The sequence below is a fragment of the Symphodus melops genome, assembly GCF_947650265.1.
Source record: "Symphodus melops genome assembly, chromosome: 6".
NCBI classification, from domain to species: domain Eukaryota; kingdom Metazoa; phylum Chordata; class Actinopteri; order Labriformes; family Labridae; genus Symphodus; species Symphodus melops.
Window position 1 is genome coordinate 28,176,952 of NC_136696.1, and position 17,718 is coordinate 28,194,669.

The 17,718-nt window shown below is 48.3% G+C and overlaps 2 protein-coding genes and 1 long non-coding RNA gene across 4 annotated transcripts in view; 1 reads left to right on the plus strand and 2 right to left on the minus strand.

Annotated features, from left to right (window-relative positions):
- LOC306825249 (receptor-type tyrosine-protein phosphatase zeta-like) overlaps positions 1–10,407 on the minus strand; it is a 58,959-nt gene extending 48,552 nt beyond the window's left edge. Inside the window, exon 1 of the mRNA XM_079345858.1 lies at positions 10,005–10,407. Coding sequence (XP_079201984.1) covers positions 10,005–10,065 — 61 coding nt within the window. The 5' untranslated portion in view covers positions 10,066–10,407. The remainder of the gene's footprint in view (positions 1–10,004) is intronic.
- LOC306825238 (troponin I, fast skeletal muscle-like) overlaps positions 1–17,718 on the plus strand; it is an 89,956-nt gene that overhangs the window by 5,508 nt on the left and 66,730 nt on the right. The gene's annotated exons all lie outside the window — the stretch shown is intronic.
- The window catches only part of LOC306825597, a 32,206-nt gene continuing 31,132 nt past the window's right edge, over positions 16,645–17,718 (minus strand). The window contains exon 5 of one of the 2 annotated variants that reach the window (XR_013779293.1): positions 16,645–16,711. This is a non-coding gene — a long non-coding RNA (uncharacterized lncRNA). Of the gene's footprint in view, positions 16,712–16,968; positions 17,194–17,718 lie in introns of those variants that run through there. The other variant, XR_013779294.1, reaches the window with a different exon arrangement.

A 17,718-nucleotide genomic window follows, 5' to 3' on the forward strand; every position in this document is an offset into this window, starting at 1 on the left:
AACGTTCCTTCCTCTATGAGAGGCTCAAAAAGGTTTCCAGGTGGAACATCTGCCGAGAACTCACACTCGATGAAACCCGGGTCTGTTTCAAATCGATGGAGTCTATTTTAGACGGAGTACGCTGCATTTCCATCCTCTCCGTCTTCTGCCTGCTCCACTTTTCAGAAAATGTGTGCTCAAACAGGCCGTTTGGAGATGTTCCCTCTATGACATCACAAAGGGCAGTAGCCCCTCCCCCAGGTGGGTGACACTCCCACAGCTAGGTGTTTGTTCTGCCCTCTGAGTCTGCCTTCTCACCGTAAACAATAGGACATGGAGCCAGAAAGCAGCGAGTACACCCGAGCCCTTCCAGAGAGGGGGCGTGGTCAGACACAGCTCATTTACATATTTAAAGCTACAGACACAGAAACAGCCTGTTCTGAGCAGGGCTGAAATAGAGGGGTTTATAGACATGATCAAATACAGGATCAGAGTGGATTTACAACAACACACTTCACACACATGATGAAGAGGAGCGAGGACACTGATTGAAGAGGAGGAGGTCATGTGACCTTTTTTTTATAAAATCCAATAAAATAAACAACCATTGTCTTCTCTGCTGCTGCTTTTAGCTGTTTTTAGGTGCACATAAAAGTTACATTTTTTTTCAACTTTTCAGCTCAAAACGTGGAGACGCAGCACTCGCTAATGTTATTCACCTTCGCTATTATGACACATTCCCTCTTTGTCTACGAGTGAAGCGGCGACGAGATCTCTGTATTTGCTCGACTTCCCCCAGATGTTTTCAGGCGACCACGCCTTAGCAGTCATGAGGTATAAAAACGTACTGAAGCTTGGCTCTTGTTCAAACACTTGAATCAACCTTCACACGGGTTGGAGATGGGAGCAGCGGCCCGTAGCGGTCCAGTGGGTCCAAACTTATCGAACAAACGGTGACGAAACATTTTGTCTGAGTTCCACGAGGAAAACTTCTCTAACAGAAAAAACGACTTAATTAAACAGCAGAGCTGAAAGGACGGCAGAGAGAGCCAACACTGTATCCCACAGCCGAGACAATGAGGGAGGAAGTGTGTGTGTGTGTGTGTGTGTGTGTGTGTGTGTGTGTACATTATCCTTCCTTATAGTTTACGCTTCATACAGACACAGTCACCCTTCGTCTCCGGTTAAAGCTGCGACGTATGCTCCTAAAAATGTCCACTCTAACGTGTTCAGCTCAGATTAACTGTAGCGACGATGAAAGCTAATGATGCATTCAAGTCATGTAGGATTTGGGAGCTGCCAACTGGGGAAAACAGTCAGTAAACCCTGAACAAACGGACTCTGGCAGCCTGAGCTCACATTTGTAGGTAAAGCCTGTTTCAACATCGACAGAAACAACTTTGGAAGATCTTCTGTGCTTTTTGTGATTTCATTAAAAAAAAAAGGAAAACAAAAGAAAATAGTTTTTTTTTTTTTTAATCTTTCCCGTTCAGGTCAGCTGGTTTACAGTTTGGATGACTTTCATTGGCTCGGCTGTGAACTGTCGACTAGTAGTAAACAAGCAGTTTGTTTTAAAGCGGCTCCTAAAGTGCAAACGTTCACCTTCTGTCCTCCCAGCAGGAAGCCCCGCCTCCACACCACGTCAGCGCTACATCATCGTGTGCATGTCGCGCTGCAGGAAGCCGTCGGTCTGCTGCCAAACACTAATTGCTTTTTCACCTGCGTGACTCCGGCGTGCGGCTTCAGCGTGAACGCCGTCAGCAGCAGCAGCAGCAGCAGCTCATTAGCAGGCAGACAGTCGGTGACGGCGCCTTAGGGATGCAGAACTATTTTGAGGAATGACCTAATTGAAATGAGCGGCGGGGGGGCGGGGCGGGACGCGGAGGAAATTATGGATCTAACTCTTTGTCCTTCTGTAACCTTGACACACTTCTGCTCCTCGTTAGGAAGGTGAACTAACGACGGCAGATGTTTCAGCCTCATCATTAGAAAAGAGGAATTTTTAAATCAAGCTCGACTACGGAAGCTCTAAAAGGACATCCAAATAATTTACTCCACTCAGTTTCCCTGTGATAAGGACTCGTCTTCTGTGGTGAACGCCGTTACCTTCAGGATAACGACTTCATTTCTCTATCACGTAAAAATGTGGGAAAGCCGGCGAGATAACGAAACACGTGAGTCTAATAATGCGTCCAACCAGAGTCAAATAAAATGTCCTCCCAGAAAAGACACGCGTCTGTCTGAAGGTAAATCCTTTAAACTTCTTCCTTCTGGATGTTTCTGACAGCTTCATCAGGAGAAGACGTGCACAAACATCTCCTCTCCACCAGCTCCTGGCGGGCCAGATGCTCCAGATGCTAGCGCTGTTAGCGCCGACCTCCTGCTGTTCACCCCCCCCCCCCCCCCCCCCTGCTGCCCCCCCGCTGCCACGGCTTCGGTCCGTGACAGCGACGTGGAAACATCCGTCTGCTCAGAGAGGAACCTGCAGGGTCCAAACTTCATCTTCTGCTGTTTCTCTGCTTCACTTTTCTTCCCAGATGGATTTCAGATGCGTTCAGTGACATCCTGCAAACTTTCATATCTGCTTCCAATCACGTCTAACTGCTGTAATCATCATCATCATCTTCATCTTCATCATCTTCATCATCATCGGCTGCTTCACAGACTAACAGGGTTAACCTTTCACAGCTCTCACACGTCTCGCTCTGAGTGCTTCCTGTCCGTACAGCAGCTGCAGGTGTGTGAACACAACCTGAAGCTGCTCCGCTCTGTGAGGGGTGGACACACACACACACACACACACACACACACACACACACACACACAGACACACAGACACACACACACACACACACACACACAGACACACAGACACACACACACACACACACACACACACACACACACACACACACACACACACACACACACAGACACACACAGACACACACACACACACACACACACACACACACACACACACAGACACACACACACACACACACAGAACCAGTCCGACCAGGAGGAGGCCTGCAGAGTCATTGGCTCTGCTCAGGGAAACAAAGCTGTTGACCTTTGCTCCGTTTCCAGGTGTTTACGTCGAGGACTTTATGACCAACCTCCGACGGCGTGCGCCCTGGCTCTGAGGCCTGAGCGCGGCCCTGAGCAGCTGCACACGCTGATGCAACGTAACTGTTCAGCTCTGAGGTTGTTTTGAAGAATGCACATTGTGTTTTATTTTGAAATTCTCTGTGCTCATTGGAAACAGAGCAGAGCGGGCTGGCACGCTCCAGAGACGGCCAGCGGCGCCTCATGTGGAACCATGATGTGGCCACCTGGTTTGGAAACACACAGGAACACGCAGCATCTCTCGTCCTGTTCGGGGTCGATCCCGGCTCTCATTGGCCGAGTGGGAGAACCCACGCCATGCACGGGGAGAACACGCAGACTGCACACAGACCGCCATGCAGCCCAAAGGAGGGGGTTAGGGTTAGGGTTGGGGGGGGGGGGCTGCATGTATATAATAAATGTGCGAGGGGTGAGGAGGTCTGAACCCGCTGACAAACACGAGTCACCAGTCTTTGCCAGTCCAAACGTGTCTGCTCTTTTCACAGGCCGAGGTCGTGACATCACGCTGCTCGCCGGCTCGACCCCCCGCTACTGTTAGCTTGTAATGTTTCTGATCGAGGAATTTAAGCTCATTCTCCCCCGGCTGCACTCAGCGCAGGCCGATCTGCTTAAGAGGATCAGCCTCATGTCTGAAATGTAAATGTTCTGTAAATGCTTGAAAAGCCTCGTTGAGGCCCATCGAATCCTTTTGTTGCACGACAACATCTGCCTGCAGCGTCTGCACGTTCACCTGCTCAGATCCTCCACAGACGGCTGAATGGACGAGCCAATCAATCGGCTCCTTTTTTTTGTTTCCTTCTGGAGAGGACTTTGACCAACCCGCGTCCTCCAGGCACGCCTTTTATCGCTGGCCTTTTTCTGCGTCACTTTTTTTTTTTTTTTTTTTGGCGGGGGAGAGGAGGGGGGGGGCAGCGGGTGTTGCATTCAGAGGCTTGAGAGATGAGGGCCATCGAGCATCCAGGATCGAAGGGAGACCACACACTCACCGGGGGGAGAAAACATGGAGGACAAATCAAATGGCTCTCCACCAGCTACTCTACGGGGGGCTCCACTTGTTCCCCTCTGCAATGAGCCCTCCAATTCAGAGGCCTCTGTGGGCCACCCGGATCTGCCCCGTCATCCATTACAGCCTCCAGAGTGGAGGAGAAAGAGGAGGGGGAGCAGGAAGCGGGAGGTGGTGGTGGTGGTGGGTCGGGGTGGGGGGGGAGGGGGGTGGGTGGCAGAGAACCAGGCGGACACCAGCAGAGACAAGATGGTTGGCTTACCAAAAAAAAAAAAAAAAGGAAAAGAAACCTTGACAGCCCTCATCCCTCAGTCGAGCAGAAACAAGAGAGGAGACAAATGAGGAAGGGGAGGAGGAATAGAAAACGTTAAAGGAGACGGAGGGAGGAGGGTGAGGTAGCAGGATGAAGGAGGGGGGGGGGGGGACACGAGAGTGACAGAAGATGTTCAGCAGGAGACGTGAGGAGCAGGAGGAGAAGAAACAAACTTGAACCTTTTACTCACGACAGCGTTTTAATCTCACACGCCGATACTCACTTTACCTGGATGACCTCCTCCACAGCTCACCTCAGGTGTCTCAACACTGCAGCTACTAACCAAGCGGCGACCTCAAGTGTCGAAAAATGAATCAAATGCAAAATACTGCAGTTCCTCGAGCGACCACTAGAGGCTGGCTGCAGAAGTACAGGAAGTAACAGAAGTCTGAGCAGTTTATTTATTTTTTAAAAAGTCTGTTTTTACAGGAGACGTTAACGTGTTTTTAGTCTGGTTCAAAAACAATCATGCATGTGAAGAATACAGCGAGTGCACGGGAGGCGTCACGTCTTTTAACAGATCTTCAGTTTGCCAAAATAACAAAACAACCACATAGATTTATAAAAGAAAACAACAAAACCATCAGGCCTCAAGGTCCAGATCCAGATCCAGATCGGATCGACCATCAGTTCTGATGCTTTCAAGGACGTCACAGCGTCAAACAGAATCTCCACTCCAGTATAAATGTAAACGTTAAATGATGTCGCTCTTCAAACTGCTCAAAGCCTCCTGACACGTGATTGGTCGACACCACTTGGGCTACAGACGAACTGCAAATAGAAAACCAGAACACTTAATATACCAAAGTCCAAACTCAACCTGACTCTAACTCGATTCTCCTCTGTCGCCCCCCGGTGGTGGAACCACAGTCTCTTTGCTCCTTTAAGACGCGGCTCTTTACGAACACCGACGACCTGAACGATGCTGATGACAGTAACAACATTCAGGACGGTTATGATGCAGATTTGCACGCTCAAGAACGCCGGTCGATGTGGCGCTCTGCTTCAGGTCACTTCCTGTCCGATCAGACTTGAAGCTGTTTGTTTTCCCTTCCTGACGTCGTCTCCTCATCAGGAGCGCTGCTTGACCTGAACGCCATCGTTCTGTGAGGCCTCCAACCCCGAGGTGTCGGAGAGAATGACGAGTGTGTGTGTGTGTGTGTGTGTGTGTCTATACAGCCCCCTCTCATCCTTACACACTGCGCTCCCACACTCCCGCTCCAGCTTCACAGTGTGACGGCGTCCTCTTCTCCTCACCGCCGCCGCCACTGGGACAAATCTCAGTGCCATCATGCGTCACGCTTAAATGCTCCCCCCCTGAAACAACCCCCTCACCCTCTTCTTTCTCTGCCCCCCTGCTCTCCCCCCCCCATCTGCCCCCTCTACACCTCCCGTCTTTCTGTAGTTGCCCTCTTTCCTACTGTTACAAAACAAATCTCCCCTCTGACAGCATAATTCACCGGGGGCCGGGCTCAGAGGAGGCAGAAAGACGAACGGAGCGGCGGGCCTCCTCAGCTGACCTCCGCCCAGGACCCGGGCGGGTTGTTTCCCCAAGTAACCCTCGTTTCCATTCAGACGCAGAAAGGAGGAAAAAAAGGGCGACTGTGGAGGATTCAAACCGGCGGCCCCCGTGTATGCCTGAGTGAACGCCGTTGAGCCTAATACCCACTAATCTGGTCATCAAATACCCCCGCTGCCACGACTGGAAATCTGCTTGTTTTTTTTTTTTTTTGTACGCTCCAGACGACCACGGGGGCAGCGAGGGACGTCGGCCCAGTCCAAGCTGCTCTGAGCAGAGATGAAGGGAAGGAAACGAGGAGAAGAAGAGAAGAGGAAGAGTGACGTCACAGAGCGGGAAACTTTAAATAAATGTAAATATAAAAGTAAATAAACGTAAAAATGTGGGATTTGATTTAACGCAGGTGTTGAAATCAAATGTTTCTACGACGCAAACGTGACTGAACATGATCAGCACCATATTGATTGACCATGATCAAATCTGATCTGACCTCAGAGACCCTTTCCACTACGCCTGTGCACGCTAGGATCCGTCAGCGATACGGTTTCGCTTCGTCGGACGGCGCCCGCCCCGGCCCAACGGGTCCGTTTCTGGAGCGTGAGCGCAGCAGAGCGCGACCACGATCAGCCGAGCGGTACGAGATCACGCGGGAAGACAGAGGATGATTGGTTGTCCCTTCGATGCCTCTTTTCATGTCATGTTGATAAAGTGATCAGGAGTCTGTTTTACCTCGTCTGACGTCCTCGCAGAGTCGATCCGTTCTGACCAGCGCGCGGCGAGCAGAGCGTCGCGGCGCTGCTAGCACGCGCTAAAGATGGACTGCGGCGCTCGCTGTGTAAACAGGAGCTTTGAATGGTGTGTGTGTGTGTGTGTGTGTGTGTGTGTGTGTGTGTGTGTGTGTGTGTGTGTGTGTGCAGCATGTCTGATGAAAAGTTGTTCTTTCCCTTTGATTGACAGCGAGGAGGTTGCTGGTTTGAATCCCCGTCTGACAGGAGCCTCTCTGTGTGGAGTCTGCATGTTCTTCCCCGTCCATGGCGCCCAACATCGCTCTTTATAAGGAGCGCGATCAGTCCTTTTATTGAGGCTTTAATCCCGGGCGCACGCTCTCGCTCTCTCTCTCCAACATTTCCTGTCTCGTCAAGAAAAGGTCATAACATCACATCCTGTCGAGCAGTCTCTGATTTATGACCCGCCCCCCCGCTGTGTGCTGCTAACGCTTAAACTGCAGCCTCTCCTCGCCGCTCGTCTCGTGTGCGGCGTCCTCGGCCTCTTCAACGTTAGCGTGTAGCAGCGGTTTCTTTTCCCCCCGGCACACGGACTCACAGGCACAACTCAGAGAGAAACACTTGAAGGTAAAAACCGTTTATAACCCGCCGTGAAGCGTGGAGGCCGCTCTGCGCGGTTAGCTTAGAAAGATGCTAAGCTAGCACGCCGGTTGTCGGTGGGCATCACATGTGCAGCTGCTCCCTGCATGAGTTTGACTGACAGACTGTCTGACTGTGAGCGCCATCTGTCCGCTCGCTCTCTGTTAGACAACAAGAGTGTGCGTGCGCGGGCGGAGCGCGCGGGCGCACGCCTGGCACTGCCCATTCACAAATATCTTTTGGGAGGACAGATGGCGCCGAGGGTTTTTTTCTCCTTCACACGTCTTTTCCACCATTCCTGCGCTGCCTCCTCGGCGAGCTGGCATCTGCTCCGTGCCCCCTCAGGTTTCATCAAAGCCTCATTTAAAACAACACACGATGAAAAAAAGAGGCGAGGCGTGAGGGCGCTCAGGCGCGAGGAGCGAGGAGCGAGGAGCGACCCCGGAGGCTCTCCGCAGGTACAGAACCCGTCCAGCGCTCACTGGCCCGGCCACAAAAGGGTTTCACACCCCTTCAGAATGAAACTGGCTCCGACCAGCTTCTCCCCTCTAATCTTTGTTTCCCGTCTCGCCCCCCCCCCCCCCCTCCTCCCTCCCGCCACCCAACTAATCTTTGTTTCCCGTCTCGTTCCCCCCTCCCCAAAAAAGATTCAACCAAGCAGATCAGCGTCCTCTCTGGCACGCCGTGTACAGCCGAGGAGGAACAAACTAGAGGATGAGGAGGTTGAACACGGGTCCAGCGCTCAGGCTTATGGTGACAAATCTTAAACCTCTCCCACCCTGCAGGACGCCACCGAGGAGCCCGCCGCCCAGGAGCCCGCCGCCCAGGAGCCCGCCGCCCAGGAGCCCGCCGCTCAGGAGCCCGCCGCTCAGGAGCCCGCCGCTCAGGAGCCCGCCGCCCAGGAGCCCGCCGCCCAGGAGCCCGCCGCCCAGGAGCCCGCCACTCAGGAGCCCGCCGCCCAGGAGCCCGCCGCTCAGAGCGTTTAACATTCAGACAACTTTTCAAAAATACGTCTTCACTTTCCTCTGGTTTCCATGAAGCAGGAATGAAGACAAGCATCCTGGGCGTGGGCGTTTCCCTGCAGCATCACTCGTGTGTGTGTGTGTGTGTGTGTGTGTGTGTGTGTGAGAGTGTGTGTGTGTGTGTGTGTGTGTGTGTGTGTGTGTGTGTGTGTGTGTGTGTGTGTTGGAGGGACAAGAAGAAGAAATCACTAACAGAGCAGCTGCAACAGAGCGTCAAGTCTGAACTCTGATCCTCAACATTCAGGACGACACGGAGACAAAAAGCACAAATCTGAAATCTGACCCACAAGTCCCCCAAACGTCTCTGAGACGGATGTGACGCCTCAGAGACAGCAGGACAGAAACCTCAGAGACAGCAGGACAGAAACCTCACAGCAGGACAGAAACCTCACAGACAGCAGGCGCCATCAGAGGTCTGAACGGACAGAATCAGACGTCTTCACCTGTCTGAGAGTCAGAGAGGACAGACGCTTCGTTACGTTCCCGCAGGGCGCGTCGGTCCTTCTTGTTTTTTTTCAGAGCAGATCTCAAACTCCATGGAGCCGATCCAACAGGTGCCAAAGAGAGTCAGTCAGTGAGGAACACGTCACAGAGCATGTTTAGGTCAAGGTCAAGTTTTTTTTACATGTGTGGGACATACAGAGGAAACGATAAAAACGTTTCTCTCTGAGTCACGGTGTGAACTAACAGCAGGAAGAAGGTTTTAAAGATGCTTACAAGAAATATAAAGGATAAAAATAAAAAAAACTTTCAAGACGATGAAACGAAGATCTGAGATCAGAGACAAACTCAAAGAGTTTCAGGGGACAGTTTGAAGCTTCCGTCTGCACAGACTGGAGATTTGCATCCCTGCATGTTACTTTTAATAACCTTCATTTCATGCAAACACACAGACAGGTTGGAACCGGCTCCACAGTCCAAACACACAACTGAAGCTGGACTCTCTGACCCGCTGCTATCACAGCTGATCTCCTGTTTGAAACCTCCCGTGTGTTCCTCTCTCAAAGTTCAATATTTATCCTTCAGGATTGATGGGCACTGATCCATGAAGTCCATGTTTTGGGTTTTGCAGCGATAGTATCTGTTTCTGAGGAGCTTTACAGGATTACTCTGTGCTCCTGTTGTTGCCACATATGGAGCCTCTGACACCCCTTAATAAGCCAGTCAGACTACCGTGTCCAAACTTCTCTTTTCATGCTTGACAGCTCCGCTTTTGGAGCCGATACGTGACGGCCCTGCGCCTCCCAAACGTTTTAATCTGCCATCCCACAGACACAGAGAGAGAGAGAGAGAGAGAGAGAGAGGAGCGGGGACGCTGATCATCGACGAGAGATCTCTCAGGACACATGAGACAAACCTGCGTCTGGCTCGTTTCCTTCAACGTGTCCAAAGACGCACAACGCTTTACGCACAACAAGTTCACCTCTGGAAGTGAAGCAAAGCACACTGTCTGTTATCTACACAAAGACACTAACACTCTGACTAAATGAACACGTATGTGGTTTGTTGTTGACAGAGAGTTCACCTCCCAGTTCACCTCGAGCTTCTGCGCGTTCACCTCCAGCCGCGCGCAGGGAAAGAAGAACCCACGCAGACTTTATGAAATCTGAACACGTGAAGAGGTTGGAGCGTTTCTGCGTCACTTGAGGACAAACTGGGCTGAAACATGTCCTACCTTGTTGGCAGAAGAGGATGAAGTGCGCAGCCAGAAGCAGCCAGCAGCCTGTAGTCTCCATGTTCAGGGGGGGGGGGGACAGAAACGGTCTCAGAACGCGGAAAAATAAACAAATCAAAGAGAGAAAGTTTGGGGAGCAGGTCCAGGTCGACCCGCAGCCCTCACGGCTCCATGCTGCTCCGCTGCCTGCCTGCCTGCCTGCCGCTCGGGTGTCTCTTGTTGTGGCGACAGCAGAATACAAGTCCAAGTCCCCGGTGCGTCACTCCGCTCCGTCCGCTCTCCTCCGCACCGACTGACTGACTGACGACGATCCGCCAGAGTGACGCTGTGCGCCGCCCACAGCCCGCAGCCGCCCGGGTCCCGACCACACACACCAACACGATGATACACTGACAAACTCTTTAACATCTTTTATAATAGTGCACTCATTTTATATATATATATATATATATATATATATATATATATATATATACATATAGTGGAGGTGAACCGAAAGAAATGCACAATATGATAATATGGTAATACAGATGGAAGAGGAAGTTTAAAAACAAACAAACAAACAAACAAACAAACAAACTGCCTTAATGAAACATTTTTCAGCTGCCACAAAAAAATGTTTTTGTTTAAACTGAACTTTGATCTGCAGGGCTGGATTAACCTCTATTAGAGTCCCAGGGGCAAAAATATAACCCCTGGGCCCCGGCTGAGCCCCCTGCTCCAGTGAGTCATTATTGATTCTGTGTCGATCCTCTAATCTTCTTTGATGATGTGTAATAGAACAGAGAGTCTTTATTGTCATAATAAAGATAATAATAATAATAGTAATAATAATAATTAATAATAAAGGTGCACAACAAACTTAGAAACGCTTCACCTTGAATTTCTAGCTCCGCCCACCATGACTTCAAGATCTTCAACCAAGTCTAGTTTCTTGTGGATCAAAATTAAAACTTCACATTAAAGTTCAAACAATTTGTATTTAAGTCATTTTAAATGTGTCCTTCAGTTAAAGACGTTTTTCAAGATGTTTTTCTTAAAACCTCGACAGAACTTTATCGATACCTTCTGCATCTTTCACAGCTGTCAACTTCTCAAACTGAATTTTTCAGTTGATTATTGCAGCTGTAAAATCAGAGAGGAAGTTGGTTAAGAGCAACGGGGGGCGTCTGTGGCCTAGTGGTTGGTGTGTAAGCCGCCTGTCGGGCGGTGGTCCTTCAAGACCTGAGTTTTGGGTCCGACCTGAGGCTCATTTCCCTGGTTGGTCCGCACTCCCCCCCCCTGATGTCTGACTCGATCAGCTGTCCTAAAAAAAGCATAAAAGGCCCAAAAGATTTAAAAAAGAAGAAAATGACACCAGGTGAGCGTCGTGCAGCGTTTAAGAGATCATTTAAATGTCCTTCAGGAGGGCGTGGAGACCAAAAGAAGAGCTAAAACACAGTGATATGTTCTCGTCTGCTCCTGCTGCCCCCTAGTGGCCAAAAATAGTTGTATTTTTTATATGAAAATAGTTAAAATTACGTTTTGACAGATTTAAACTGAAGAATAATCCAACGACACTTCAACCACAATTTTACTCAAAGACTAATTATAATGAAGTAAAGAAAATTATTTCTTAAAGTAACGAAACCAGTGACATCTTTCTGTGTAGATTCAGTTTGGTGTGTAGCAGATTAATTTCATCTTATTTGGATTTAACAGACGTGTGAACACAACCTGTCGCACCTTGAATTCTGAGAGGTCATCTTCATCAGCTGTTCAGAGTTTCCTCGCAGCGCGGCTCGGCGTGGCTCGCTGACCGCGATCGGCGGGGGGTCTTTAACTCGACGTGAAGAGTAAATGAGTGAGACGTCTGCGAGGAGTGTCTTTTTTTTGTTGTTAAAGTGTGTTTGGTGGAGTTCACCGGGCCGCCGGCCTCCTGACCCCTGAGAGACGCTTCCACCTCGCAGTGAAATAGAGCCCAAAACATCAGCAGTGACCCAGAAATCACAATTCACTCTGGGAATGTGGAACAAGTGCCTGTGTGTGTGTGTGTGTGTGTGTGTGTGTGTGTGTGTGTGTGTGTGTGGATTGCTCATTATCTGGAAAGTTGTCTCCATCTAAAATTTAAAGGAACATGAAAAGCTTCTCAAAATAAGTGAAGATTAATATCTGATTCAAAGTTCAGTACATGTTTAAAAACTAAATTCAAACCAAGAGAAAACATGCAGATTCAAACAGCTGCAGTTCCTCCAGTGTCCACTAGAGGCTGGCCTCGACTAGTTTGGGTGTCTTCAAACTGTGTGCAGATAACCTGATTATATTAAAGGGGACATATTATGAAAAATAAACATTTATTTTGTTAAGCTGAGCGTCTACAGACCCACAACATGTGAAATAAATCCATCCTGTCGTTTGTTTGTGGTCTGCAGAAGTCTGACAACACAGAGAAAAATGCTCTGTTTCAAATGTGCTCCCCTTGTGATGTCACAGTGGGATTTCCCCTGGTATCTTCACCCATGGACTCCCCCTCCAGCCTAGAGCGAAACTTTTCAGCAGATCCGTCATTTTTATTCTTGTTTCAGAGGAGTGATGTCTACTGGGGAAACTCAGGGGGCGGGGCTTATTGCATTTAAAGAGACACACACACCAAAACAGAGCGTTCTGAGAGAGCTGGTTTCTACAGAGTCACAAACCTCCTCTGCTGCTTGATTCATGTTATATTTGGACCAAAGCTCAGAAACACAGATGTTTCATTTAGACCACAGGGGGGCGCTGTTTGAAAAGAGAGCAGAATACGTCCTCTTTAAAACTTAAATTGATTCAGAATTGGGGGCGTGGCCTCTTTGAGTGACAGGTGGGAGCTGTGAGCTCTGAGTCACCTCAGCTCATTTAGTCAACGAACTTGAAAGCTTGAAATGTTGCTTTTCTGACTCGTCTTCAATTCTTTACTGGCACGCGATCAACTCAGGCGTTACGTCATTCCTAGCGTCCAATTTCCGAGGAAAATGGAGCGCACCAATTCGTCCTTGAAAGGGGTGGCCCAGGTTCAACTCTGACCCTCAGCTCCTCTCTCTACGATTTTTAAATCTAGCCCATACTGTCTTTCAAAATAAAGGCATGGAGGCAGTTTTGTGCAAAATAACTAACAAATATAAACGTTAGTCTGCTTATGGCCACAAGGGGGAACCCTGACTGCAACACGTTGCTATTTAAAAACATTCGTCCTTTTTGGCTGCAGCGCGTTGATTTAAATGATATATTGGGGGAAAGTGATGACTGTCTGTAAAGACGTCACCCTGAGAAATCCTCCGATAGACGTTTTAAAGATGATTTAATATTGATTCATATTATAATAAACGCTCTGCGATTTACAGATGATGCAACGTCACCACGTTCTGTCCTCACAGACTTTTAAATAAACTTCCCCTCAGCTCAGTTTCAACCACTGGCTCAGATTTTTTTTTTTTTCACCTCACAATAAACGACCACACCACCCCCGTCTTTATCTGAGCGAATACATTTGCATAATTTACTCTGGATTATCTTTAATTTATGCAGAAACTGCTTTCCACTTGTTAGGGTGAATGTTTCCAAGGGGGGGCTAATAAAATTAGTTGTTCTCCCACAGAGCCTCCATTCAGGCTTCTCTTCTTTTAGGAGCTTTCAGAGAGTTTTCTGACTTACAAACCTACAAACTTTCTCAAACGTGGATCTGTAACCTGAGATGACCTCGACATGGTTAGACGCCATTTCTTTGACAAGGAATTTTACCTTTTATTATATTTAATGACAGAAAAAAAACAATGGAAATATAATCAGGATAAAAAAACGCTGCTTAAAAAAGAGGCCAAAAACTGTTCGTTGGTTTTGAGAAAAATTGTAGATACTTGACTTCACGCAAGAAAGATTCAGGAGACTGTTTATATACGATTATGACCCCGACCGTCTCATTGGCTTGACATTTATCCTCAAGATACCTCATCTATCTAAAAGCAGAAACCAAGTCTCTCCTGTGTGTGTGTGTGTGTGAGTCCTGACTGTCTCCAGTGAGGGAGAAGCTGGAGTCCTGCTGGCTGTGTTGTTGTCAGAGCTGTGTTTACATGGCTCCTCCCCTTGTGTATAAAAGCTGTTTGAGTCAAGAAGAAGAACATACTCACTGATTATTGGATGAAGAGTTTTTACATCATTCTGTGTCAGTTTACGTGAAGCTACAAGCTAACGAAAGAGCGCTAACATTAGCATGCTAACACACTGTAACAATGCACCCATGATTGCAGCTCGAGCCGAGGTCGATTTTTGACTCCTTCGCAGGGAAGCGCGAGGAGGTGTCGCTGGAGGAGAGCGGATTCGTTTGTGTTTCCATCTTTAGCTCAATTTAAAGTTTTTTCCGTCTTCGTTTCAACACAAACAGAAAAAATAATGCTGAGATTTTTTTTTTTATCTTTTAAAGACCTTTCAGATCCACGGACGGCTCCCGCCCTCGGATGATGTTTCGTGGGAAAGAGATTAGCTCTCATTGAAACTGACAAACAACAACAAACCTCCAGAGGGAAAGTTCCCCAGGGCGTGTTTTATTTTCAGGACATCAGATAAGTTTGTGTTGTTTCTCACCGTGTTAAGCTTTGTGCTCCTCCTCAGCTCCGCCCTGGCTTCAAGTTAACGCAGGTCAACATATTAAACCAGAGTCAATGCTGCTTTTTATGAAAGTGAATGGACGACGTTTGCCCTTCCTCATTTAGGTGAGTGTTCAGCTTCCTGCTCAAATATTCCTTTACCTGAGTCCTTGAACAACATTGATCCGAACACATTTACACAAGTTCAAAGAGCAACTTGCATCTCCTTTGATTTGTGTGAAATGATCCAGAAACAGCAGTGACAGAGTCACACTGAGGATAAGCCCCGCCCCCACATCAATACACGGATTGAGGTAATGAGGTCATATTACTGAACAGACCGGGTGTCATTAACCCCCCCCGCCCCCTCACTGTAAGAACAACCCCACATCAGAGAGGTCAAAGGTCAGACGCTGGAGCTGGTAGCAGTCAGGTTCAGAGCCCCGGGGAGATCCTCATCGGCTCGGACAGAGAGTGGAAAAAAAAGGTATTTTGAGTGAAGAGACATTAAAAGTTGTTTAAATGAAGTGATTTTTTTACAACATAAGTTCCTAGATTTTCTACTTTTCTTTGATGACACGGCTGTTTTCACTCTAAACGCCACAGAGAAGGTCAGATTCAAATCCTGATGGACTTCTAACTTCCCCTCCAAAGGAAACACTCTGAGGTTAAACGATGTAATTGGGTGATTCATTAAGGGGCTAAAACGTCTGTCGTGGTACATTAAAGAGTCCAAACAGTCAAATGTGACTCTTTCTGTAAACTCTACATGTTTACTTTCCGCCCAGGACTTGTTGATTTAGGTGATGGGAACCGGCCGCTCCGCGCCGCCTCTGACTTTGATGTTGGTCAGCCATTGTCGGGCCCGCTCTGCCTCTCAGCCTGGTTGGTCGACTGGTTGGTTGGCAGCCATTGAACTTTTGGGAAGATTAACTGTTATTACCGTGGTCTTTGTGCGTCCAGGCGGCTCTCTGCATACCGGCAGGCGAAACAAAAACGCTCCTCTTCCAGCCTCTCCTGTGGAGGAGGCTTCAGGAAACAGCAGGTCTGTTCGCTTTTATCTCTGGGAGAGTATACGAGCACTAAGCGGACCCTCAACTGACAACAAGTTCCTCTTTAGGAGACAAGAGGTCCGATATGCTCAGTATTAGCCTCCACACACACACATAATACACACATACTGACAATGGAAAACAGTCTATTTTGGGACAGATGGGGTCACAGATCACCTTCATAAAGAGGCAGGAATGTGTTGAAGCACTTCTGAGTTCTCTACAGCTACACGATCTCTGACTCTCCTCGTACAGTCTCCTGCAGCACTAATGAGCTCCGCATTCAGCCGCTCCTTCATTCACGCAGCTCTGCTTTTATTCCCAACACACGGAGAGTCACACGCTGCCAACACACGTCACCCATGACCTCGACTGCACCCCCGAAACACGCCGTCGTGAATGTTGTGCCGACTGCGTTCGAGCAGCGAGAAGAGAAACTGCGACGGCTTGTTTTGTTATTCTACAGAAGACGTAAATCGGAGCTGTGCCGCTGAACGTCAACCGTACAAAGAGTCGTGGGATTGAATCTATCAACACTGGATATAGTCAGGAGACCCCGTCGCCCCCCCCCCCCCCGTCGCCCCCTGAAATTATCTAAATATTTTTAGGAGTGCATGTGTGAGATCAAGAGACCATTATAAAGGGCGTGGCCAAAGAGGATATGTATCCTCCCTGTTGTCCACTATGGTATCAAAATAAAAAAAAAATAAAAAGACAGCAACTGCAAAATGGAAAACGAGACCCTTCAAAGTCCACTTCCAGCAGGCGAAGTCATGATTACTGATTTAATTCTTCCATCGAGCTCAAATCAATCCCGTCAGTTTGAGTCCATGTCTCAGAGTCAAGGCCATGAACGCATCATAACAACGGCGATATACAGCTACCTCCTCCATGACTGTTTTAATATCCGACCATTTGTCTCTCGGCCAGCAGGGGGAGACTCCACGTTAGATGCTGTTCTGTTCTCAATGTGACAGATTTGGTTGTAAAGGTGGGAAAATCCAACTAGTCCTCGAGAACTGTTTGCTGGCGACTCTTGAGCAGCTGCTCTGTGTCCCGTCTGCACACGAGAGAGAGAGAGAGGCCTTCAAGAAGCAACTCACAGTTTGCTGACCTCTCTGGATCGTCTTTTATCATCTTCTTTCCAAAGTAAAAAAAGTTTACTTGAGAGTACGTAATCCCTCACCCTCACACACCTCTCCCTCAGTCACAGCACGATTCCAACTAGTATTAGTATGTTTTATCCACTGTAATCTCTCGGTGCCTCTGACCTGTTGAATCTAAAAAGCTCCCTTCTCATCTCAAAAAAACAAACAAAAGCGTGAATGCATAATTAATACAGTGAAGCTGCATTTTTAATTGTTGCGGGTCTTCAAAGTCGCTCGGCGTCATTGTCTCTGGGTTCAGGGCCGGCTGCTTCCGATGGCAGAGCTTCATTCAAGTCTTTTTAGGGAGCGAGCGCCGCAGAAGCACCGGCAGACAACGGCTCCAAGCTCGCCTCTTTTCTCAGGGTGTCTGCGCCGCACAATGGACTTCCTTAGCCTGCACACAAAAGAGGCTGGCGCGTGAAAAAAAAGACACCCAAATTCAATGGCATTCCTGTCCACAATGCGCTCTGAGAATATGTGCTTGTCCCTCTCCTTCCCTCCCGCCTCTCTTTCAGCTCTGGGTGATGTATGATTTGTGAGGACCAGGAAGTGATTTATATAACTTTGTCAAAATGAGGGAAAAAAAAAAAATCACTTAAAACACTTGAATGCTCAAAAACAAAAGTAGTCCCTTCAGGATTTTGTTGATTTGTTGCAGGTTTTGAAGAAAAGTCTGTTTTTCCCTACATGTCACACATCAACCTTAAGTGACTCAGTTAAGCTCAGATGAAGCTTTTCATTGGCTGAGAGAATGACACTTATGGTCATAATGCCAAATAAAACGTTTAAAAAGTGCATAAATGAACAAACAGGGAAAAACAAATGGTGACTTTTCCATAAATTATCTTTTCCTGTTCGGAGTTTCAGGAGGCTGGAGTCCATCCCAGCTGTCATTGGCCGAGGCGGGTTTACACGCTGG